Raw genomic sequence first — 25,786 nt, forward strand, 5'->3', positions numbered from 1 at the left:
TATGGGTGTACTCGACAGGAAGTTGTCTCTTCAACTGCCTAACTCCAGTTTTCCCACAAACACCCTGGGGAACACACAGGAATGAGTGACCTCAGAAAAAAGCTGGGTAAAAGCGGGCACAAGGAAACGCAATTTGGGGAAGAGCCTCATATTCTACTCCTGCGGCTCTGCTGCACTAGGGCCGCCTCCCTGCTGTAAGCAGGCGCCCGGCCCAAGCTCTTCAGTGCAGTCAGGTTTGGTGGCTTTAGGGTCACTGAGTCCCACATCCTCTCATCAGTCTCTTGTAAGCTGCTGCCTAGAACCTTCCCAACATTCTCACCCCAAAAGCACAGGAATTCATTCCAGCCACTCCTTGAGGGACAGTTTAAATCAGAAGGGCAAAGATAAAAGAAAAAGGAACAGGGGGGCAGAGAGGCTGATGAAGAGTCTGGGTTTTATTGATATGCGTTTGGCTGGGTGCAGAAATGCTCTCACCACCACTGCTCACCACTGGCCTCTGGGGAGGAACCAGGCTCCAGAGACGCTGCCGCTTTGGGCCTTGGGGCCCAGGAATTCATGGGCATAGTGGGCTCCACCTTCCAGCATGAAGTTTAAACTAATTCACAGCCAGACTTCACCAGGAGGAAGACGGTTAGAGCTGAAGGCACTTCAATCAAGGTGCACACCCAACGCCAGAGTTTGCTTTCCCTCTGGCTACTCTGATAAATCTAGTCACTCAGTTGGAGAACCAGCATGGGGGTTAGTGTGTAGGAATCAGGCCCATCGGCCTGCTCACTGGTAAAACTTCTTGTTAGGGCTGTTAGCGTGGTCAAGGAGCAGCTGGCACGGGGTGAACTGCTTTCCGTAGGCAGCCTCGTACTTCCTGAGCCGGTCTACTATCTTCTGGGCACCATACAGATCCACAAAGCGGAAAGGTCCTAAATAGAGAAACAGGGCTTTGCTGAAGGAGAGCAACAAGGACTCTGGGATAAAGCGAGTTACCTTCCCAACTTGCAGCACCAACCTCCAAGGCAGGGGGGGAAGCCAAGCCCAAAGACGGCCCCGATGTCTCCCTCCGCAGGAGTGGCCAAGATCCCTTCCTGCAGGCACAGGGCTGCCTCATTCACGAATCGGGTCACCAGGCGGTACTGGACGTCTTCATCAGAGGCGCTGCCGACAGGGAGACATTCATGCAGAGAGTAAAGGAAGAGCAAGGCAGGACGTGCAGGTGCAGAACGTGAATGAGGGCTGGGGCTGGTGGGCCGCAGGCAGCGGAGAACTCCTTGCCCTAATTAACCTGAAATCGAGCTCCCTCTCAAGGGTGTGCTGCAGCCCCTACCCTTACGCTTGGCAGAGAACCAGGTGGCACGTGAAGGGCAGAGTATAAGGCCCTGTGCCTCATCAGGCACGGTGGCTGTGACAGAGAGGATGGAAGGCAGCGGGGCGGCTGTGGGCTGAGGAGAACAGGTCTGCATGGCATGGGTCAAGTTAACTTACACCTCAGGCTTAGCAGGCACCTTCAGACCTGCCAAAATACCATCCATGTCGGAATTCAAACTCTTATTCTTCACACCTTCCTGGTAGATGTAAAAACCCTTCCCAGACTTGCGACCTAAAAGCAGCAAAAAAAAAAAAAAGAGTTCTCACTCCTGGCTTGAGAATCCTCATCTCTACTATTCCTTAGAAAATAGTCTCTCATCTGTATTCCTGAATTTGTATACCTAACCCCAGAAATTTAGTTTGGTAGAGAAGGAAGAAATATCTTGTTTCTTGGAGCTTGGTAATCTGTCTATCTGGATGAGAAAGGCCACTTGGGTGGGTTTTAAACGTCCAGACACAGAACACCAGACCTTAGGATGCCAAGGGTCTATTGTGGATTTTGCTTTTACTTTGCCAAGAGAGGAAGCCACCTCTCTGGTGGGCCTTGACGATACACTCTTAGACTCAGAGATTTTACTTGCTCCACCCAGGTGGCCAGACACCATGGTGCTGCCTGCAAGCAGAGCTTGCTCACAGCGTCACAGATGCCAGAGAGGCTTGAACTGGATAAAAATCCCAGCTATATGGCACAAATTGGCAGGTAACAGCAAAGCCTCAGAAGGTCAGAGTTCTGCCTTTCCCCCATAAACTGCAGGCCCAGCCTAAGAAGTTTTCACGAAATCATTTTTGAAATTCCCTGCAATAGTGCGCTCTATGTTTAGGAACTACTCTTCCACATGGGCTTCTAGACTCTTTGTGACTGATGGTGCTAATTATATTTTCTTGAGATTACTCACCCAGGAAGCCTTTGGACACCATCTGTTTCAGCAGTTCTAAGCTTCCACCTTCAAATCGCTCCCCAAAGGCTTTGCCTAGATCTTCTGCTACGTGCTTCGCCACATCCACACCAACTTCATCCACCAATGTGGCAGCACCCACAGGAAAGCCGAAGCTTGTGGTTAGGGCGTCCAGCTTCTTAGGGTCAACACCCTCCTGAACAGGAGGAAAAGTGGGGATGTCAGGGGAAGGCCATCCCTGATCTGGCACAAAGGCTCCCTGTGCTGGTCTCAGTCACAGTCTCGTGCAATACCCACTTCACTTCTGGGTGCCCCCTGGTCAGGCCCAGGGCTGGGGCTGTGTCTTTAAGGGAGGCACAGGATAAAGCCCGAGCCTTCCCTAACCTGTAACACTTCAAGGAGGTCTAGAGACCAGCAAATTATTCATGCCCTTCTTGTTTGTAACTCTGATTCTCAGTGGCAAGATTCCATAGCAGACAGGGCTAAGTTTCCCAGGACGGAGGGATGTCACCAAGCAGCTGTGCAGCAGAGCCCCACGATCCCTGTGTCTGGGTCAGTGCCCAGTGAGAGGTAATTTGTATCTGGATGGGAAAGGCTACTTGGGTGAGTTTTAAATGTCCAGACACGCAACACCAGTTCTTAGAATGCCAAAGGCCTAGCCTGGATTTTGGTTCTAGTTTGTTACAAGACAAAGCCACCTGTCTGGTGGGCCTTGATGGTACACTCTTAGAATCACAGGTTTTACTTGTTCCACCCACGTGGCCTCCTTTTCTGCTAGTGATGGACTGTACAGCCACTGAAAGGGTCTGTGTGCAGCAGAAACAGATTCAGCACCAGTCAGACCAAGTGGGCCCCAGTTCTGCATAGTCCTTACCTCAAAGGGATGTTGAAAAGGCACCTAACAGTATGTTGGGAGGCCTTTGACCTAGTGGAGCATGGGGGAAGCGAAGGAGCAGTGCTAAATTCTGTCCAAGTGTTACAACTCTTTTAGAATTTATCTAGCAGGTTTTCTGATCCTTACTGGGAAACCCTCTTCCCCCCAAAAAAATTCAGTCCATTTTAGTGCAGCATAAGCCCACCACTGGCTACACTGGATACAAAGAGAAGGCACAAAGGGCCTTCTTAGAGAAGAGTCAGGACTTAGTAGATTAACAGGAAACTTGTTCCTCATTGTGATATCAGTTTGGAGGACTAGTTTAAGAAAAAGATGCGAGAGCGATACCAACCTGGAGAATTCTGATGACTTCTGACATCATGGGCGCAAGACACCTGGTGGTATAGAAGCCAGGTCCATCCTGCCAAGGAAGAGAACGTGAGCTCACTGGCCTCTCTCTTGTGGTTACTATCTGAGTTTGAAAGCAGTCTCAAAATTCATTTCAACATTCAAGGTGATTTAAAATCTCAATCAGAATCCTTAAAAGTAAAATGCAGGCAAAACCACAGCCAGGTACAGTCTGGTTTGAATCCAAAAGCACAGCAAAGAGTTTCACGGTCACCTGAAAGGCCTGGAGTGGCTGAGAGAACCTAAGACATTCCAGACACTCCCCCTCCGACCCTGACTTAGGAGTCCAGTCAACACCACTGTCCATGCTATAGGTGACCACGGGAAGTCAGGGAAGCCAGTGTATCTGTGCCAGAATTACAAACCCGGAGGTGTACGGCGTCCGAACAGAACCTCTCTAACTCCACCTGTCACACAGATCCTCACCTTAACCACGATGATGACCTTCCCCTGCTTGAGACCAACCGCGACAGCAGAAGCAGTTGTGTCTTTTGAAGTTTTGTCAGTTGTGATGATCTCCAGCAGCTGCATCTTGTCCACAGGAGAGAAGTAGTGCATGCCAATCACCTGGCCGGGGGGACAGAGAGATTTAAGAAAGCTGGGGGAGCCTCAGAGCTTTCCTTTCTGCTGGGAAATTGAGGCTGTTGAGATACAGAAACACCACATGATACCATCCAGTGGCTTGGTTCCATGGTTCTGTGGTAAAACGTTTAGTATATTCAGGGAGAGGTTACTGGAACCCCCTCTTCTACTTGCTACCAGGGGTGCATAATGCTATCAACAATTAGTGCCACAGTCACAGCTAAAGGTCAATTAGATTTACTGAGATGAATGAAGGTTCCACCTGTATTAATGATGATGATGAGTCACTTTGTGGGAAGAGGGGGGAATTAGTATGCTGGTTTGTTAGAGAGATGTATCTGGATTTTACACAGACAGGTCTTATCACCAGGAGACAGGGTTTAAATAACATTTCTCAACACTCAAATGCATGTGAAGGCTCACTAAACTAATGAGTGTCAAAATGAAGTTCTTGGGCCAGCAGCATTAGCACCACCTAGGACTGTTAGAACTGCAAATTCTCAGGCCCTCCCTAGACCTACTGAACAAGAAACTCTAGGGGCAGTGTGCAGATCTATGTTCAGAAAGCCTTCTAGGTGATTCTGATACATGCTCACATTTGAGAACCACCTCATTAAACTAACAATTACAGTCTTCACAACTGTATTGTCTATTCATCAATTTATTGTTTGCTCCCCTCCCCATGTCAGCTATCATTAATATCGCCATTTATTGACTGCTTACTACCCACTGTTCTTTAATGATACATTTATCACTTATTCCTTATATTTAACTCACTACTCTGTGAACTAGTAGGTCTCTTTCTCTAGATGAGGAATAAAGACATTGGAGGTTAAAATCAACAGCTTAGACTCAGAAAGTGGCAGAATGGGGTTCCAACACAGGTCAAACTATCCCCGAGGCTGCCCACTTAGCATTTTCTAACACACAGGTCACGTAAATGTTACATAAACTTAGTAATCCAAAAATTGCTTCTAACCTGTAATATTTAAAATCTGATTCAGATTCAGTATCCTGAGAAAAAGGGAAGTAGTCTTTATTAACAAATTTACACACAATAAACACACAGATCTTGAAGTGACCAATTTTGGGGAAAACATTACCACCTCTCTCCATGTCTCTCTGAGGTTCTAAGCCTTCCTCAGTGAGCCTAGAGCAGTAAAACAGTTTGGGTTTCCCCTGTCCAGAATTTACCTTCTCAGGTCTTTTGCTGACAGAAGCAATTCCATTGATAGGGAGAGCAGATGTGTTACTGGCAAAGATACAGTGATCTGGAATCACCTGCAGGGGAACAACATTTAAGAATGTGTCATGTAGGCCCAGGAGATGAGCAGAAAGCAAAGCGAAGCTAGTATGTGACGCCTGGGCCCGGCCCAGCCTCTCAGTTGCTCAGACAGTAGCTAACATTCCGACACTCACGATCACCGAGGGCTTTGTCCCTGGCATTGCTGCCCTCTTCTCTTTCCTATTCACTTGTCTTCTTCTCACCCATCAAACGGTTGTCTAGTCCTAGCCTGGAGACTACCTCTTAGGAGTTAGGTAAATACAAGAACTTAGAGAAACACTTAAAAGATGGCCTTGAATCAGGCCAGAGGTAGAGTCTGTTTTCCATCCCTCTGAGTCTGGGCTGGCCTGTGACTCATTTTTACCAATAGAAAGCAGCAGAAGTGGCTCTGTCAACTGCAGGCCTAGCCTTAAGAAATCTGGCAGCTTCTGCATTTGCTCTCAGAAGCCAGCAGCATGCTGTAGAGAAGTTCTGGCTAGACGACTAAGGGAGGGCAGGCCAGGGGTAAAGGGAGGCCATGTGCAGAAGCATTGGCCCAGCCAAGCTTTCAGCTGAGTATAGTCCCATGAGTGAGCCCATAAAGAAACCACAAGGAATTAAGAACCAGCTGCCTCTGCAGAGCCCAGCCCAAACTGCAGAACTGTGAATAGGCAGTTATTTTTGCAATTATTTGTCACAGGTCAATAGAACACTGAGACATGATGAAGATGTTAATGGGGACAACCAAGACAGGGGAGGTCTAGAGACAAGATTTCAGGAAGAATGTCAAAGGAGTGAGTTTAGTTAGTTCTTTGGAGAAGAAGAGAAAATTAGTCTTTTTTTTAAAGATTTATTTATTTATTATTTATACAAGCACTGGATACAGTCAGAAGCGCGGGAGGGTGAGAGAATTCACCAGAGCCAGAGCAGGGAGCAGAGCAGGCAGAAGGACCGAAGTACACTGCTGAGGGGAGCAGCGGGCGGCAGGAGAGGTCTGTGCGCCATGTGGGACCCTCCTCTGGTGGCCGGGGAGCAGCCGGGGATCGAACCGGCGCTGCAGAGGCTCCGGGCAGCTTCGCAAGCCAGTGCTCAACCGCTGCGCCACCGGGGAGGCCCAGAAAATTAGTCTTAAATCCATGAAGAACTACCATATAGATTCAGACTTAAAATTTCTTTTTTTTTTTTTTTTTTTAAGATTGATTCATTTATGCATACAAGAGCTGGGATACAGGCCAGAAGTGTGGGCGGGTGAGAAGATTCACCAGAGACAAAGTGGGGAACAGAACAGGCAGATTGACTGAAATACACTGCTGAGGGGACCAGTGGGCAAGGCAGGAGAGGTCTGCTGCGCCATGTGGGTTGCTCCCTGGCCAGCCGGGAATCGAACTCGTGCTGCAAAGGCTGCGGATTGCTTCATAGGTTGTTTCTTAACCCCTTGCATCACCAGGGAGGCCTCACAGCTTTAAAATTTCTTAACAGCAATGGACTTGATGCCTTCTTAAAGGTCTTTCACCAAAATCTTTGATTCTCTAGATGCAGATTTGTTATGGATCTCATTTTAAAAAAATTCTGAGTATTCTTTCTGAGTCTCTTATTTTAGGTGATTTCAGTAGCTCTAAAAATATAAAGGCATCTGATATATAAATAACTATAAAATATATAATACTTTGGGTTTTACCTGCAGTAATAATCTTTCGACCTAAAGCTGGCGCTTTGTTTCTTAATATCTGCAAAGATTAGTGGTCTCCTGCGTATCTTCCCTTTTCCATCTCTGTTTGCTCATTTGCGGCTAGTCCTTGCTCTCTGTAAACTGCACGATCACGTAAAAGCGCTTTTCTTTCCCTTTCCCTTCTGGGTCTATCCCATCTCTTTCTCCCTTAACTTTTATGTTTCTCTTGGGTCTACTATATCAATTTATTCAAAGTCTGCTTGTCTCTTGGTCTGGTCTCTCTTCCTTCCCTTTTCCTTGACCACTGGCTTCCTAACTGCTTAAAATGAACAAAGTTTTCTTGATTCTGGTACTCCCAAACTCCAATTTTCCAAAAGGAAACACTATCACCCAGTCAGCTGGTCATGCTCTTCTCTACCCCCTGGCTGTGTCTGCTCCTGCTGCTCCTCAGGATCTATCAGTAGTCTCAGCATGCCCTCAAAGCCCTGAGGACACTGTCTACACGGCTAAGCTGAAATGCCATCTAGCACAGATGGAACACACACCTTCTAGCTTTTCTGGATTTTCCCCTCTAAGTTGAATGCGCATTACGCCTTGCCTAAGGGAAAGATTTTTGGAACCTGTGTCTTATAAGTGAATCTGTTCTCATCACTGAACCTCCCTAGGTTCATTCTTCAGTAGAGCAGAGACTGCCCTCCCATGGAAGGGCATCTCAGGAATACTGCTGGATTTATCGTGGCCCAGTGCCAAAGACAACTGGACTATCGACAAATCAGCCATTTCATTCGCTAACCCACACTCTGTTTGCTAACTATAGGCTAGTCTAGGCCCTTGGTCTATCTTATACCTGGATGACTGCCATTTCTTCTTTTCCAGGCACTTTCTTTATACTATCCACATCAAGTATGTTTTCTGTCCATTTCATTTCATCTAAAGAATTGTTACTTTAGTAGAAGAACTGGGATATAGGCCAGAGGTGCAGGGGATGAGAGGATTCACCAGAGACAGAGTGAGGAGCTGAACAGATGGATTTACTGAAATGTACTGCAAAGGGGAGCAGCAAGCGAGAGAGGAGGGATCTGCTGAGCCATGTGGGTCAGCTCTCTGGCCACGGATCAAACTCAGGCTGTAGTGGTGATAGCAGTGAGATGTAATGTAGGCCACTAAGGAGGTCGTCAAGAATTGTTTATGTAGAGTGTTTGGGATCAAGACCAAAGTAGAATTCTCACCAAATAAGCATCCAAATCCTGTCTGGACAAAGTGTTTCTTCCCTGTTTCTTTTGCTGTCTAGACTGAAGTATTTTACTTATGGCTTGAGTCAAACACAATTCTCAAGTCATCTGGCTGTACTCTATATGGTTATCTGTATATTTGAATCTCCACATAAGGATACTGAGCCCTGTGCTTAGGTTAATAAGCTACTTGATTTTCTTCTCTTAGGACTTAGATTTCACCTTTTATGATGTACAGAGTGTGCATGATTGTAAAAAGGGCTGTGAAAAGAACCATGAGTTTCCCAGAGTGCCTTTAAAACCCCCCATCTCAGTGTCCAGTCACTGAGGTAATTTACTTACCGCTTCAACCTCCTTCAGCACTTTGTGTTTAAGATTAAGGTCCTCAAAAACAGCTTCAATCACCATGTCAGTCTTTTCAAAACCCTTGTAATCAAGCTGCCCAGTCAAGTTGCTGAAGATGGAGTCCCTTTCAAATGACGTTAGGGCTTTCTTCCTCACTTTATCATTCAACCTAGGAAAAACACATTTTTAGTGGAAGTGTCCATGGGCCAAACAGTTCTGAGTTTTTGCTAATTCTGTGAAGGAGCTATTAGTCCTTCCATTTTGAGGGAGCTGAGTTGCTCAAAGAGGCTCAGAGGTACTGGTGATCAAACAGCTAGTTAAGGGAGGATACTAGAATTCAAGTACAGGTGTATCTTCAAGACCACATTCTTTCTACTATAAGATCCGCTAAATGCTGAATTTATATAAGTGATAACACTCATAAAACAGTTTGAGTTGTCAAGAGGAATAAATATAAACACCAGAGAGAAGCCACAGAGAAGCTCTGGTTACTCTCTACCTACAATAGAGAAAACAGCCAACATGTCCTAGACCACATGGATTTATACCTGCTTACCTCTCATTTATTGTTATTCTGGAATTATAAATGTCCAGAGGACAGAGACCAAGTATTATTTCTTGTAATTCTTAATCCACTTCCCAGTCAGCACCTAGCAGCACATTGTATCAATTATATGAAATGTTAACTCAAGATTTTTCTTTCCCCCAGAGAGCTAAAAAGGATTCTTGCTTCTCAGACATTTAACTGAACAGGCTTTCTTAGATTTTAATCTGACCACATTTTCAGAATAAATGACTTAGTGTTTTCCTCTGAATGAAGTTAAACCTCATTTTCTAATTTCCTTAACCAAAAGAAAAATTAAAGCCACAAGGTAAACTGAAAAGAGTATTCAATTAAAGTCTAAAAGGTATGAGTTTAAACTTCCTGGTTTTTGACAATCATGTCAGCAGTCAGCAGATAAGATTCTTATTAGCATTCAAAACATTATTAGTTGTTAGTTGCTCTAATTCTAATGCCTGATGAAACTACGTCTAAGAGAGGACAGAAAACATGTATGTCCCAAGTCAGCACACCAGCACCTGATGAGGTGCCACTGCTGGCTCCAAAAGAGATGGAAGGGAGGAAGCTATTTCAGAGCAGCATTTCTCATATCAGGAAGTGTCCGAAAGACTACCTGGGGATGCTTGCATACTAGTTTTGGAGTGATGTCCTCTAGTGTATGCCACTTTTTGTACAACTCCTTGCTCTTTTACCTTATCTTAGTTGGCAACATGATTGAACCTGCCAGGTCCTGGATAGTATTACGGTAGCAATCTGTGAACTTCTCTGAAGAAAAAGGGTAAAAATAGGCTTAAACTACAAAATCCATTTAAGGAACAAACAAATGAGCTCACTTGGATGAAAGTCACGTACCAGGCAGTCTCAGGGCAGCCAGCTTGTCTATGACAGTGAAGCACTGAACTGAGCTCAAACTCATTAATTCCCCATTTGGCTAAGTCGTTACTTAGCATCTGTAAAATGGGCAGTATGTGAGTTGGGGGAGAGTGGGGTCAGCAGGCAGAGGAATATTCACTTTTTATTAATTCAGAGATGAGACAAGAGACACAGTCTGTAAAACCTCAGACACTGTAGAACCAAATCAGCTAACTGCTTCTCTAAGGTAATGCCTATGAAGAAATACAAGGTTCCGAAGTTCTGTGCATAGCCCCACTTTCAACAAGCAGCTATAGTATGTCTCCTCACATCCTAATCTCAGTTCTCTCCAGAGACAAGAGTCATGCTGTTTCAGTCTTTCAAAACCTTATTGCCATTAAATAAGTGATCAAAATTCACAAACATGAGAACTTCTAGTCTGATACCAAAGTGTAATATAAATGGCATTTAAAAATATCTAATAGATATTATTTTCTCCTAAACACCTAAAGACCACATACTCCAATGGATGCTAACTGTTTCTAATATCTGTAACAAAATGCAGAGAAGGAAGAAAGTAGTGTATCTAAAAATCAAAGAAAATGTGGTCTATGAAGCATATTAGTACTCATCATGTTTAGGAGAAAGAACGCGTAGTGGCAAAAAACAAAAACACTGCTAACTCCTGGCGAAGTTGAAGCACGGGTTTATTACCCTTTGAACACTTGTTGCTGTCCTCGGCCCAGCCCGGCCAGTGTAGCATCTTTAAGTATAGTCTTCAGGCCCTTATCCACGGACACCTGGGCGATGCCAGCTCCCATCAGCCCCGCACCAAGAACGGCAAGGTTCCTGAAAGGGAAGGATGAGATATCTTTGGTAAACAACTCAATCATTTAGTACAAGTGGGAGACTGCCCATGTCATCTAATAAATCAACTAAAGCAGGCACAATCAAATATTTACAATAATTTTTAATCTATAAAATTATACCTTTAATAAACGAGTGATTTTCAAAGTCAAATGAAAAAATCCATTAGGTCTAAAATATTGACCTGCTCATGAAGATAGAATACTTATTTTCAATCATACCTAGCAAATAATACAAATATTTAGGTGGTGTTAAGTAACTGAAAAACAATGAGAAAACAGGGTAGAGAAATATATAAGGACTAAAAAAATATCAAAATTAAAATTTTCTGTTTCACATTATGACCCCACAAAATTAAGACAACCAAGTAAAAAGAAGAAATCTGCAACGCATATAGCAGACAAAGGATACTACTTGGGAAATACAAAGATCATGCATATGTCAATTAAAAAAGACAACCCAATCAAATGGGCAAGGGATAGAAGCAATTCACAAAAGAAAAGAAGTTGCCAATTAAGATGCTTAACTTCCCCAATAAAGTGTCAAGTGCAAATTAAAATGTTTTTTTTTTCCCATTAGATTGATAAAAATTTAAACAGTAGGGCCTCCCCGGTGGCGCAGCGGTTGAGCGCTGGGTTGCGAAGCTGCCCGCAGCCTCTGCGATGCCGGTTCGATCCCCGGCTGCTCCCCGGCCACCGGAGGAGGGTCCCACATGGTGCGCAGACCTCTCCTGCCGCCCGCTGCTCCCCTCAGCAGTGTACTTCAGACCTTCTGCCTGCTCTGCTCCCTGCTCTGACTCTGGTGAATTCTCTCGCCCTCCCGCGCTTCTGACTGTACCCAGTGCATATATGAACAAAACAAACAAACAAACAAACAAACAAATAAATAAATAAATAAACATGCCTCTATAAAAAAAAAAAAATTTAAACAGTATACAGTGATAATGTACAAAAATTAGATCTTTCATGCATGGTTGAAGTAGTATGCTTTGCCCTGGTTGGGAAATAAATTGGGAGAAAAAAGTAACATCATCTTAAAAATGAAGAGTCAGTTATAAGGTACTGAAGGAAGAAGAAGTTAAGCCAAAAATTTAATAAATTACAGTAAGTCCTCATATAAGTCATCAACAGGCTCTTGGAAACTGACTTCAAAGGAAACAACATGAAAACTGAAACAATGTGTAAAGGAAGCAGGTTGTCAAATAACATTTCATTCAATGCAGATTGTCCCCCCCCCCCATTATTCTTACGGAAGTAAAGGAGGGTTAATTATCACATCTGCTTTGGGGGTTATAGGTTTAAATTTCTACAAATGTCTACTTTCACTCTGTCCAGGCTAGGACACTTTTTTCCTCATCAAAGGTCTAACAAAGTAACACTGAATAAAATGTTACTTGAATATTTGTCTACTCTGAGGAAAAGATGTCCTTTCTCCTCTCCTAGTTGCCAGTGACACCTCTACTTCTATCTGTTTCATTCCCCTCCCGTAGATAATTTGAATTCCTTATCTTTACTTTCTCTTATTATAATCTTTTTATACAAAGACTGAATTATTTTCCTTTAAAAAACTATTATAAATAAGGTTAAATACTAGATGATACCCTTTTGTGTTTATAGTTTGAATGTTGTAATATAAATGGGATCTTTCTGTATGAATCCTGTAGTTTGCTTTTTACCCAGTTGTATAACTGGAGACCAATATATCGGAATATATATTGGAAGCTCCTACTGATGGATTGATGGTTATTTCCAATTTTTCATTATTACTTAACACTGCATTACTATTTAGTACGTCATTCTGTGCATAAGTGCATTTTTTCAGAGTAAAGAGAAGTGGCATTATTAGGCCTTAAGAGTATATAGTTTTGGTATTTTGGATTGCAATCTCACTGAAGATAAAGGGATGGGAAGGTAGTAACAGTGTCTACTAAGTCCCTTACAGAAATTCATTTAGAACAAAGTTTCTCAACCTCAGCACTATTGACACTTTGGAGGAGATAATTCTTAGTTGTGTATTACAGGATGTGTAGCAGCACCCCTGGACTCTAGCCACTAGATGCCAGTAGCATCCTTCTGCAGTTACAACTGAAAATATTCCCAGACAATATCCAATGTTTCCGAGGGTGCAGTACTGCCCAGGCTGAGAACCAATGAGCGAGTAGGTGAGTTTAGGAGCATTATTAAATTTAAAATACTGAAGAACTACTTAGGCAGCATAACCCTGAAAGCAGGTAGAATTTCAAATGTTGAAGTTGTAAGCTTAAAAAAAAGGACAAGCCTTCAACAATTAGAATGAAGCTTTACGTTTTTCAGTGAGCAAAGTATGAATTCCCAGAGATGGCATCTTAAGACACAGGAGAGAATAGAATGTAGTTTCAGAAGGGAGGCCTGAAGTCAGCTTTCTAGGAGACATTAATAGCAAGACAAGAAAGTCTCCACGGGGTTCCTCAGCATAGGCAGAACTTTGGAAGTAAAAAAGTTCTTGGTAGGAACAGGGATCCAACGTGCTCAGGACAGAAGCGGCTTATGTCAAGTCTGAAGATAATCTAGTTCTGTAGCTCTTTGAAGACATCAACAAGCCTAACATGTAGTTAAATCCACAAGGGCTTCCTAGGGAGAATTTAACTCACTTAACATCCTTCTGTGGATTTCCAAATTTATTCTTCTTGCACAGCACCTGACCGTGGTAAAGTCCCATCAAGGCCTTTGATTCTTTGGTCATTGCAAGCTCTCCAAATTCCTGAAAAGTAAAAGGCAATGAGAGAGAAGAGGTTGAACTTCACAGCCTCAGTGATGTGGATTCCTCTGCTCAGTTTCTCTACAGAGCAGAGTGATGCAAGCAAAGCCTAAGTGGCTCTGGGGCCTCTGTGGCGCCTGTGCTGCAGAGGCCTGTTTCCCACAGATTTCTTTTCTTTACTGTTTTGAAAAACATTTTGGATAAACTGAACTCTCAGATTCACTACCCCAGACCTGGTTACTTTTTCCACAGTATTAATGAACTAATTTGTTCATTATAAAGATTGGGAAGAGAAGGCCCTGAGAAACCAAGTGACCTTGCTCAAAGCCACACTGTGCTGAAGTGCTAGAAACAGACCCTGAATGCAGGCAGCAGGACTCCCAGCTCTTCCCACTGGAGCAGGCTGCCGCACATGACACCTACCACTTTAACAAGCACTTTAACTCCAGGGAAAACAAGTGTCAGCTTCATGGTTGGGAGCATGAGATTAAAATTATGGGTCTGGGGCCTCCCCGGTGGCACAGCAGTTGAGCACTGGGTTGCGAAGCTGCCTGCAGCCTCTGCGGCGCCGGTTCAATCCCCGGCTGCTCCCCGGCCACCAGAGGAGGGTCCCGCATGGCGCGCAGACCTCTCCTGCCACCCGCTGCTCCCCTCAGCAGTGTACTTCGGTCCTTCTGCCTGCTCTGCCTCCCGCTCTGGCTCTGGTGAATTCTCTCACCCTCCGGCGCTTCTGACTGTACCCAGTGCTTGCATAAATAAATAAATAAGTAAATAAAACTTAAAAAAAAAAAAAAAAAAGTATGGGTCTGACAGAATTGGGTTTGAATCCTGACTTTCATTTCCCACTTTTGAAGCTTCTTTACCCTTAAAATGGGAAAAACAATACCCATTTAAAGTATTGCTGAGGGAATAAGTGAAAACTCTAGTAAAACAACTAGGGTATCAATGTTGTTATCATCACTAGTACCGAACTCATGCCACAGGGACTGGCGCTTGCTTGATAGCGCTAAGACTTTAACCCCTGCGCCACCAGGGAGGCCCCGTGGTTCTCCTTTATATAACTGCAAAAAATGGAAAGGAAATAACTTTACCTGAGATTCACAAAGATAGCCAGCGTCACTCCCTTGCTCTAGTCCTGTCTTTACCACCTAAAAAACATACAGAGAACACTTGTTCTTGGTTGGAGGAGACTGGTGTGATGGGCAGGAACGCTGAATGTCATTGTTAGTCTTAAAGAGTAAGTCAACAGTTTAGAGTAGCCAGAGAAGAGGAGTGAGGTTGCTCAAGACTGCCTTAACTGTCCCTCTTTGAAGCTACTGTAAACAGCATAAAGTGGAAAGAGATAAATAGAAGAAAATCAAAAAGTTAGAATAAAAAACAAAGTGGTCCCATAGTTCACTCTTCCTCTTTATCTGCCTCTGAATCCTGTTATTTTATCAGAGAAAGACTTGTCATCCTTCTTTTCCATGTGTTCAATAACGTATAGAACACCTTTTCCTCTTAATTACCTTCTTTCTGTTTAAATTACTCTCCCAGTTTTTTCCTATTCTCCAAATGCAGACAGTTCCCCAAAGTTCAACTTTCAGCTTTTTTCTCCCTCTAAATTTCCCATTCTTCTTCAGACATATCATCTAGTTTATCACATGAATTGTGAACTCTATGAAATTCAATTTAACATCTGGCATAAACAATATCCTAAGTAGAGAAATAAAAGAAATGAAGAAAAGACCCTGTACTCAATCACCATAATTTATGGGAATGACAAATTTTTAAAACCCCTAATAAACAGACATACATCCTTAATTAACTTCTAACTACTGTTGCTTTATTTCCTGAAATATCTAAACCTCTGCACTTCCGAAACTTAATTCGAAATCTCTCTTTGGCAACGTATCTCAGGGTCTTATTCAAAGTGCAAATGTGAATTACAAAATTAAGTTTTACTCTCAACCATAAAAATGGTTCTCAGGCTGTTAAAAAAAAAAAAAAAAAAAGGTTCTCTATGATCCACATAGGACAAAAGTCAAATTTCTTAATTCACTGACAATCTTTTTAAAACCTTACTTCAATCTGCCTTCTGTAGACATTTCACTACCTCCTACAAAAAAAAAACTGGTATCATTAATGTTCCTTAGAGAGCCTCATGCTTTCCAGTTACTGTAACTTTGCTCAAAATGCCCATTTTGCCTGACATTTTATCTTCAGAGATTCTCTATCCATTCTTCAGGATTCAGGTCAAATTCCATGAGGCTCTTCCTGATCTCTGGCTCAGAGTACTTCTCCAAGTACTTTGCAACTTTCACAACTCTGTCCAATTACCTGGCATTAATCCTATGTTGCCTTATAATGTCCCTTATACTGTTATCTGCCTTACCATGTATGTTTAATTTCCTCAGCCCAGGCTGAGAAAAATGGAGGTAGGAAATCACATTTCAGATTTTATGTGTCTTGGTGTCTTTTGCTGAAAGTATATTTGTTGAGGGATTCACTTTCCAATTCTGAACTCTCTGATTTACATGCGCTCTTAATTTTGGACTGGACTGAAGAGTTCTAAGTTTTAAAGTATATCATTAGACAGAAGTTTCTTCAACCTGTGATCATTTCAATTATTCTCCTTGATCTTTTTCAGACTACTCTAAATCATTACCTCCTTTTAAAAATTATGGCAATGGGGAAGTCCATTAGACACTTTGGACAGTAACAGTGGTTTTGACTAAGGATAGAACACAACAGATCCTTGAATAATATCACTTAGTATAACACAGATGCCTGATGTTATTCAAGGACCTGCTTTCACTGTTAGTGCACCTAAAGACACTGCTTCCCAGAACTACTGACATTTAATGAAGATTTATTGTACAGTGATCAATTTTGTTTCAATGACTCCCTAATAAATAGTTTACTGACCTTGTTATACTGATATAGTAATAATATTAATCATATAGGTTCCTTTCCTGGTTTTTGTTAATTTTAAATTCACCAACTACGCAGTATAATTCTCACTAGTTATCCCCAAATGTATCAATTTATATGAGTCCTTATATACCCTTTCCTCACTATTGGTAAGTACTTTAACAGCAGAATTAAGAAGTTTAGTATGGGCACACATGGTCCAAAATGGTAACAGAGTGCTGCTCTATGCAAAGAGAGGTAATATGAGGAATGCAGAGTGTAAAGACTCCAGAGGATAGAGAGTCAAGACTCACATCAATTATTTTCAGAGGTGCAGGATAAAGGCCTTTGGTCTGCTTTCGTACTGTTTCTTCCACTTTTTTATAAATTTGTTGCCTGACAAATGGAATATTCATGGCGTACGATGTCAATTCTGCAAGGTAAAATGCTTTTAGATACTAATTGGAAAAGCCTAGCCACCTGTTTGTTTGTTCTGTAAACTCCATTAAAATGCAGTAGTTCTACTTATCCAAAAGAACTGCTTTTTATTCTGACATGCAAAATTTCTAAATTTTAACCTAAGCACTTCTTTAAACATGGTTTCATTACTTGATAAATGCTAAAGCAAGGCATTGGATACTACTCTTGTATTAATGTTTAAATCTTACAAAATTCAACAATTTGTTAAAACAGGGTTAGTTATAGGACTTAACCACAGAACAGAACTGTTGTACCCCTTTTAAGGTTAACTTTACACACAAATGATACATTTACTTCTTCCTCACCTAAAATTTATACCAATAAAACTTAATTCCCTGGAAAAAAGCTTTGCCTGTGGTGGGGTTTTTTTTGTGTGTGTTTGGAGAGGTTTAAGTATTTTTGGTGCAAGAGTGATTTTTCTTTATCAGAGTGAAGGAAGTATTCTCTCTCCCCAGGTACTTAGATCAATCAGCAATAAAATGTTTGCAGTATAATCCAAAATGTGCCCTTGGGCCTCCCTGGTGGCGCAGCAGGTTGAGCGCAGCGCTGTGAGGCTGTCCGCAGCCTCTGCAGCATGGCTTTGATTCCTGCCTGGCCAGGGAGATAGCCACATGGCGCTGCAGACCTCTTCTATCTCACCCGCTGCTCCCCTCAGCAGTGTGTTTTGGTCAATCTGCCTGTTCTGTTCCCCACTCTGTTTCTGGTGAATTCTCTCACCCTCCCTCACCTCTTGTATAAATAAAAAATAAAATCTTTAAAAAAAAAAAAGCGTCCTGGGAAGGACTCAGAAGGGTGCGTGCTGGCTGCGAGTGCACTTGTGCCAGAGGCATAGAGTGCACATGTGCCAGCGGTATGAACCTAACTTTGAAACGAAATGCCTGTGCTTTGAAATGAAAAGGATGCAGGACAGAGAACCAGGATCACAGTGGTTTGCATCTCTTATTTCTTTTTCATCATTGTCACTTTCTGAATTACTAGGCTTGTGGATGATAGCTAACACTGCCCACTGTATATATGTTATTTAAGTTTTGTAATTAAGAAGAAAATGGGAGTCTGCTGGGTCTCCTTATATATAATGTTGATTTAATCTGTTTCATTTCTATTTTGTTAATTGTAAACTGATCAGTGATATTTGAATTCTTGCCTTTGTGCTTTAATAATGACACTCACTTTCTATCAATCCCTTGTCTCTCTTTGGAGAGATTTTCTTATCAGCTAGTCCTTTGGCAAAAGTAACTGCAACTTCTTCTAGGTATTCAACTGTCCGTTCGTCTGAAGGTTTTAATCCTGGTCCTGTAAAAAAACACAATGGAATGTAAATCAGGTTTAGATCAATCTCAGGTAGGAAAAAACCTAGGTATGCCAAAGCCAAAGGCTCTATGCCCACTCTGCACAGTTTTTCATTTCAGACTGGAGACTGGGATGTGGAAAGTCACTAACTATGGACATAAGAAGAGGAGTAATATTGAACACCTAAACGTGCTCTCTAGGTTAAAAAAAAGGACTTAACTGTGTCTCAGTCTGGCTTCCACTTCTTAGTAGGAGACAGTATGTCTCATGAGCCTATATTCTTGCTGTAAAAAGTGGGAAAAAGTTGCAAAAACACATTTGTAAAGACAATAGAGAGCTGTGGAAGCAACAAGGACAATGTGAATTAAAATTCCAGACAGGGAAGAGCCTGCTGGAGGTGACCTGATGATTGCTGGACATTTCCTTTCCTAGGGGTGTATGATGCTTTTGGCCACATGCTTTTGGACCTAGATCAAGCAGAAGGATGAGAGTGGAGGAAAATGAAATGACCAGTCTTTGATGGTCACATACAATAGATCAAAAGCTAGAGGAAACGAATGCAAAGTTATCCCCATGGAGCATTTGTGGAGTTCTAAGGGTGCAGGAGGCTGGAGGGGCTAGGTGAGAAAAGTGGAGGGAAATCTCTTTTAGTGTCATAATGTTTAATATACAAAGTACTTCTATGGAAATAAGGATATGCCAAAAATATGCAACTGATTTCCTATTCAAGATATCTGCCAGATATTGAGACGCTTAGGGCAGGAGACTTAAGAGCAAGACTCAAAAATTCAAAGAATAAATTTATAATGCTGTGAAAACAGACACCTACCAGGCTCTTAATCAGAAGCCTGGAGGAGCCACACCAGAGGAAGTGGTGGCTGGGATTGAAAAGGCAATCTTGTGCAGTCTGGTGACACTTAGGGAAAAAATTCTGATGGAGGAAGGAGCTTACAACTAATATGCAACCAACCTCCACTTTAAGACATCGACCCTATTTTGAACCTACATAGGGGAGAAAGAAAAAGAATTAAGCCCAAATCTTCTGAATGACAATAGTGCATAGGGTCCATGAAAAGTCCTACTGCAGTCTGCAGGTAGGTCATGGCGACTGGAATTTGTGGACTAGAATATTAGAGAGCAGTCCCTATACAAAAGGGAAGCCCTACATATCTATAAAATGGCCCCTCAAAACTCTAGTGTAATTTTGCACATGCTGAGAGGCCAGGGGGAAAACCATGATAAAGGCATTCAAAGAATCAAGAAACAGATGCCTATTGCCAGGAGCAAATTGTCTGACAGAAACAGATGAAGAAATGAAAAGACAGAATTGGCAAACACAATGTCCGAAAGGCTATACTGTGAATTCATGCCAAATATACAGCATTCATGCCAAATGGACACATAAAGAGAAATTGAAGACATGAAAGGGAATGTTATTTCTCAAAACAAAATCAAAAACCTGAAACAAAAAACACACAGGACTGGATTAACAGCAGATTGCACACTGAAGGGCAGGAAACTTAAATTCATGGCAGAAGAAAATATATAGAACTTATATCACAGTTTTTAATTTACAGGGTATCAAAAGGAGAAGAGTGAATTTCACGAAGGACTTTGCATCATCTTCAGAGCATTTTCAGTTGTATGTAGAACAGTTAATTATGTTAGGTGGAAGTAAGATTTTATTGTCTTTATTTGGAGATTTAGTATGGTATAACGATATATGCAGTGTTAAGGTGACAAAAGGTGGGGTGTGATGGTCTTTTTTTAAAAAAAATATTTATGAATACAAGAACTGGGGTACAGGCCAAAGGTGTGGGGAGTGAGAGGATTCACCAGAGACAGAGTGGTGAACAGACCAGGCGGATTGACTGAAATACACTGCTGAGGGGAGAAGTAGGTGAGACAGGAGATATGATGGTCTTTTGATGTGTCAATCTGACTAGGCTATAGTCCTTAGTAATCCAATAAACACCACTTTAGTTGTTATTGGGAAGCTATTTTGTAGATAGCTACATCATCAGATGACTAAGGAAGATCACCCTAAATAATGTGGGTCATCTTAATTTAATCAGTTGAAAGACATTAAGCACAGAGCTGAGATTAGTGCACTTTCAATAACTGACAGGACCAGTAACCCACAGGGATATAGAAGATTTAAATAACTTTATCAACTGCTTGACCTAAAATCTAAAAACAGTCCATCCAACAACAGTAAAATATATTCAAGTGCATTGGGAACATTTGCCAAAGCAGATCACCATCTTGGCTATAAAACGACTTAATAAACTTTAAAATTATTAAAATCATACAAGCAAGGATACCTGATTTTTATTATTCACAGTAGTTATGTTTTACAAAGTCACCACAAAAATGAATTAAACCATACTGAACTATTTTATCAGTAGATGCAATTGTTATTATTCTCAGGTTAGTTTTTCATATTTTACATTATTTAAAAAACCACAAAAATTGAAGAAGTGTTCTTATGGATAATGTTACAAGTTAAGAACCAAATACATGACTTGAGTGAATTTTGTTCTCTTGATGTCCAAATTATAAAGTAAAATAGAAATTAAGGTAATGTCGGAAGTGATTTTATTATTAGGAAATTTCACTCTTATATAATGATGATTTGTTATTTAAGAGTGTGTTTCCTTTTAATCAATATTCAACAGAATAACTTTAAAAAAATAACTTCATAAGGCCCAACTCGAAGGCATGCTAATACTTACCCAGGGGGTCCACCAATTGGTCAACTAACCCCATTTTTTTTGCTCTATCTGCACGAATGTTTCTACCAGTCAGCATCATGTCAAAAGCAGCAGGCACACCCACCTAATGTGCAAGTAAGGATCAGAGGACAGGAGAAAAAAGTATCAGTGACCATTATACTTCACAAATCACTCAAGTGAACAAAATAAATATTAAAATAAGAAAAGTCAAACCACATTTCTATGCTATTTATCAATCAGTTAAATTTTATATACCAATACTCATTTCAGTAACTTTTGGGATTATAAACCTCTAGCTAAAGTAAAAATGTCTTTAGTTCTCTTAATTCAGTTTGTAGAATTTCTGTCTTGTGGACTTGATAAGGTGGAGAAATAATTTCAGGCTTCTTAAAATTGATCACTTATGTCATTCTAAGTTTCATTTCTATCACTTATATAATATTTAAAAATTTTACATTAGAACCAGTAGAGACTCTGAGAAACGTGGCAGGTTTGACAATGCCTTAGAAAGAATTATAGGTCTAGCAAAAATAGAACTCAACTTGGGTATTTTATCAAGAAAAATGGCATCTAGAAACATTCAAATGCCAACTATAAAACAAGAAATTCAGTAAATATTTTTATATACATTTATACTTATTCATTCTTTAAAAAAATCATCTGGCCAATCCCCATGAAGGAAAGCACATTATTATCAGAAAACTGACACTGAGTTTCTTTTTTTTCTGTGCCCACTTTATATCAACTCTTCTCCAAAGAGGAGAGCTGCTGATTTGTAATTCCACCGAGGAATCCAGAATTATGAGATTTAGTGGGCCCTCAACTTTGATATTAACATTGTTCTGCAGCCTTCATTTCTGACTATTTCCCCACTCCTTAAGAATCCAAATAGCTGAGGGACCTCCTTTGGCTTTACAGAATTCTGCAAAGAGATGGTCTAAATCAGATAATGAGGGGAAAGGTCTGTCTCTTATATTTATTAGGAAATATCATCCAAGGATTTGATAAACTGATTAGATGGTACCAAGCAGAGAAGGAACAAATTAAATTATGAGCTCTGGGAAAGCAAGACAATTATCTTATTTATCTTTATCCTTCTTCAGGGACTGACAAACGTCTTTGATTAAGGAATTGAAAAAAAAAAAAGTAGAAATGAAAAAATAAGCACATGGGAATAGAAATTTGTCATTTATCTTATGTAATCATATTTTATTTTGTTTCTAAATTCCACAAGGAATAACTATATATTTTATATAAAAGGAAACAGATCTAAAGGAGCATATAGGTACTGAGGTTCTCAAGTTCACAGGGGTCTTAAACTCACCATTTTGGGCAGCCTTTGTGTGCCTCCTGCTCCTGGCAAGATCCCCAGCAAGACTTCAGGGGCACCTAATACTGTTTTTTTATCTTTTGTTGCTATTCTGTACTGGCATGAAATGGCAAGCTTCAAAAAAATGAAAGAAAATTACAATATTATGAAATGCAACTTTATAAGATCTTAGGATCTTTGAGAAGTATACCCACAGAATAAACTACAATTCCTTAGGTTGGCATTCAATGCTTTCTACAATTTACCTTCCCATTCATATATATATATTTATTTATATAAATAAAATTTATTTATTTATGCATACAAGAGCTGGGGTACAGGCCAGAGATGCAGGGGGTGAGAGGATTCACCAGAGACAGAGTGGGGAACAGAACAGGCAGATTGACCGAAGTACACTTCTGAGGGGAGCAGCGGGCGAGACAGGAGAGGTCTGCGCCATGTGAGTTGCTCCCTGGCAGGCTGGGGATTGAACTCGTGCTGCAGAGGCTTTGGATTGCTTCATAGTGCGGTGTTTAAACCCTTGCACCGGGCGAGGAGACACTGCGAGTAAGATCTCCCATTAAAAAAAGTTAATAGGGAGGAAAAGCGGCAGGTCCCAGTGAGAACTGGGACACGGAAGATAAACGGTCGACTCCATCAAACTGCCCGAAGAAGAAAGTTGCCATAAAAGAGGGCGAGAAGGGAGGGAAGCGCAGAACCCTGCTCCCCTCCCCCGCCCACAGAGGCGGCACTCTCCGACCGGCAGAGACGAGGGAAACAACAAACCAAAACGCCCAACAAGAAAAACGGATGCAGCAAGCGGGACTGTGAGTGGAAAGGAACTATTTCAGCCACCACACCCCGTGAACGGGAGCTGAGGCGAACCCTGCAGGATCCGCCGCGGAGGTGAGCTCTACGCGCCATTAAAGAGAGCCCCGCCCACCAGGAGGAGACCAGCACCAGCACACAGCCCCGGCCGCCCGGTAAGCTTGCACGAAAGCGGCGCTCGGATTGCAGCTGCCCAGGGCCCTGCGCCTGCGACCTAGGCTTGCGGGGAGACGGCGGAGGCCCTCCCTGAGTGAGCAGGAAAAGGTGCCCAGGCAGGGGAGCGGGATTCAAAAGGCGCCATTCCCGCGCCACTGATCTGGGCTACAGCCCGCATCCTGGAACTGAGGGCTTTGGAACTGAGACCCAGGCGGAGGCCCTCCCTGAGTGAGCAGGAACAAGGCGCCCAGGCAGGGGAGCGGGATTCAAAAGGCGCCATTCCTGCGCCACTGATCTGGGCTACAGCCCGCGTCCTGGAACTGAGGGCTTTGGAACTGAGACCCGGGGCACGAAATTAGGGGCGTGGGTTCCCCACGACGGTGGGGCACAAGGCAGACACAGCACCCCAAAGCCGTTGAGGTGTACCCTACCATCCCCGCTCTGCTCCCTGTCCCACGGGGTGGAAAATCAGCTCCCCAAGGGCTCTAGGAGAGATCTCTGGTGCCACCTAGCGACTTGACCCCAGCACAGGCTACTGAAGGAGCTAGTGGCCAGCTGGGGAGTTAGCTCACACCGGGCCCCTTCTGAACAAGTAGTCTGAGCCCACAGGGAGAGCGAGCACCCACAGCCGGGGCAGACCAGGCGCGCAGAAGAGTGTGCCTGAGACCAGAAGCGCAGGGAGTGTGTCCCACATCACCATTTTAGAACAGGGACATTTCTTCAGTAAAGACTACCTGCAGAAGGCTTCCTCAGGAGCCAGAGGTGAGCGGGGGAAGTTCGCCCACGCCAGACCCCCTCTGGCCTGCAGTCCAAGCCCAGAGGGGAGCAGGAACCCACCGCCGGGGCAGACCAGGCGCACAGGGGAGTGTGTCCCCACATCGGCATTTTAGAACAGGGACCTTTCTCCAGTAAAGGCTGCTTGAAACTGACAGATGACTCCTGGAAGAACCAGAGGGGAACAGAGAAGCCCACCCAAGATGCCGGCAAGTCCCAACAACACAGTGTCCCAACGCATACGGCAAATTAGAAAACAGACAGTAGGGAGGAGAAGAACCACACGCAACCCAGCAACTCTCCAGAGAAAAAGCACACCACAAAAAGAAAGCCAGCCCCCAGATTGCAACGACAATAACTTGGAAGAATTTCTGAGCCTTCCAGAAAGAGAATTTAAAATTGCCGTGATTAAAAAACTGACAGAAGTCATAAAGGAAAACAATGATAAGGGAAAAATAATCAACGATCAGAAGAATGCAATTGAGTCCCTAGAGAGGGAAAACAATGGTCAGAAGAAAGAAATTGAGTCCCTAAAGAGGGAAGTAAAAGAAATGCAGGAGATCAAAGAATTAATGGAAGAACTAAAGAATTCTGGGAAAAGCAATGAAAGCAGAATAGATGAAATGGAAGAACGAATAAGTAATCTTGAAGACACAGAAATAAAAAGAACCAAAACAGAAAAGGAAAGAGAAGTACGAAGGAAAAAGAACGAAGAAAGACTTCGGGAACTATCTGACTCCATGAGGAAAGGAAATATAAGAGTTATAGGAATACCAGAAGGAGAGGAGAGAGATGTAGGAACAGAGAAAATATTCAAAGAGATAATTGAAGAGAACTTCCCAAATGTGAAGAAGGAGCTGAAAATTGATATACAAGAAGCAAGAAGAACACCAAACTTCCACGACGAAAGGAAAAATACAGCAAGACACATAATAGTAAAGCTCCCAAGAATCCAGGACAAGGAAAAAATAATGAAGCTGGCAAGAGGGAAGAAACAGATAACATTCAAAGGAAAACCAATCAGGCTGACATCAGACTTCTCCGAAGAAACACTACGGGCAAGGAGAGAGTGGAGGGACATAGTCAACAGACTCCAAGAAAACAGATGCCAACCAAGAATACTCTATCCCGCAAAGCTCTCCTTCCTCTTTGAAGAAAGAATATGGACCTTCCCAGACAAACAGAAACTCCGGAATTTCATTGCAACTAAACCCCCACTCCAAAAAATACTACAAGGAGTCCTAAAGCCAGAACCTCAGAGGGACGAATAACAATGAAAGAAGGCCAAAAAAAAAAAAGTTATTAAAAGAATAAATAAAATCAAAGGAAAGACAAACACAATGGCAAATACAGATGCTAACATATCAATATTAACTCTAAATGTAAATGGACTAAACTCTTCAATAAAAAGACACAGAGTTGCAGCCTGGATTAAGAAACAAAACCCAACCTTTTGCTGTCTCCAGGAAACACATTTAGCTACAAAAGATAAAAATAGGCTCAAAGTTAAAGGATGGAAAACAATCCTACAAGCAAATGGCCCAAAAAAGAAAGCAGGAACAGCTATACTTATATCAGATAAAACAGATTTCAAACTCAAAAAGATAAAAAGAGACCCCAATGGTCACTACATTATGATCAAGGGGACAATACTTCAAGAAGAAATAACACTCATT

General features: G+C 42.3%; 1 protein-coding gene across 1 annotated transcript in view; it reads right to left on the bottom strand.

Moving 5' to 3' along the window:
• Positions 1 to 437: 437 nt before the first annotated feature.
• Positions 438 to 25,786, bottom strand: part of HADHA (hydroxyacyl-CoA dehydrogenase trifunctional multienzyme complex subunit alpha) — a gene marked incomplete at its 5' end in the record, with an annotated part of 35,987 nt that continues 10,638 nt past the window's right edge. Inside the window, 15 exons of the mRNA XM_084235328.1 lie at positions 438 to 917; positions 1,004 to 1,149; positions 1,477 to 1,591; positions 2,256 to 2,451; positions 3,482 to 3,550; positions 3,964 to 4,104; positions 5,314 to 5,400; positions 8,627 to 8,798; positions 10,758 to 10,892; positions 13,540 to 13,649; positions 14,738 to 14,794; positions 16,853 to 16,971; positions 18,189 to 18,311; positions 21,044 to 21,146; positions 22,368 to 22,487. Coding sequence (XP_084091454.1) covers positions 772 to 917; positions 1,004 to 1,149; positions 1,477 to 1,591; positions 2,256 to 2,451; positions 3,482 to 3,550; positions 3,964 to 4,104; positions 5,314 to 5,400; positions 8,627 to 8,798; positions 10,758 to 10,892; positions 13,540 to 13,649; positions 14,738 to 14,794; positions 16,853 to 16,971; positions 18,189 to 18,311; positions 21,044 to 21,146; positions 22,368 to 22,487 — 1,839 coding nt within the window. The 3' untranslated portion in view covers positions 438 to 771. The remainder of the gene's footprint in view (positions 918 to 1,003; positions 1,150 to 1,476; positions 1,592 to 2,255; positions 2,452 to 3,481; positions 3,551 to 3,963; positions 4,105 to 5,313; positions 5,401 to 8,626; positions 8,799 to 10,757; positions 10,893 to 13,539; positions 13,650 to 14,737; positions 14,795 to 16,852; positions 16,972 to 18,188; positions 18,312 to 21,043; positions 21,147 to 22,367; positions 22,488 to 25,786) is intronic.

The sequence above is a fragment of the Talpa europaea genome, assembly GCF_964194135.1.
Source record: "Talpa europaea genome assembly, chromosome: 6".
NCBI classification, from domain to species: Eukaryota; Metazoa; Chordata; class Mammalia; order Eulipotyphla; family Talpidae; genus Talpa; species Talpa europaea.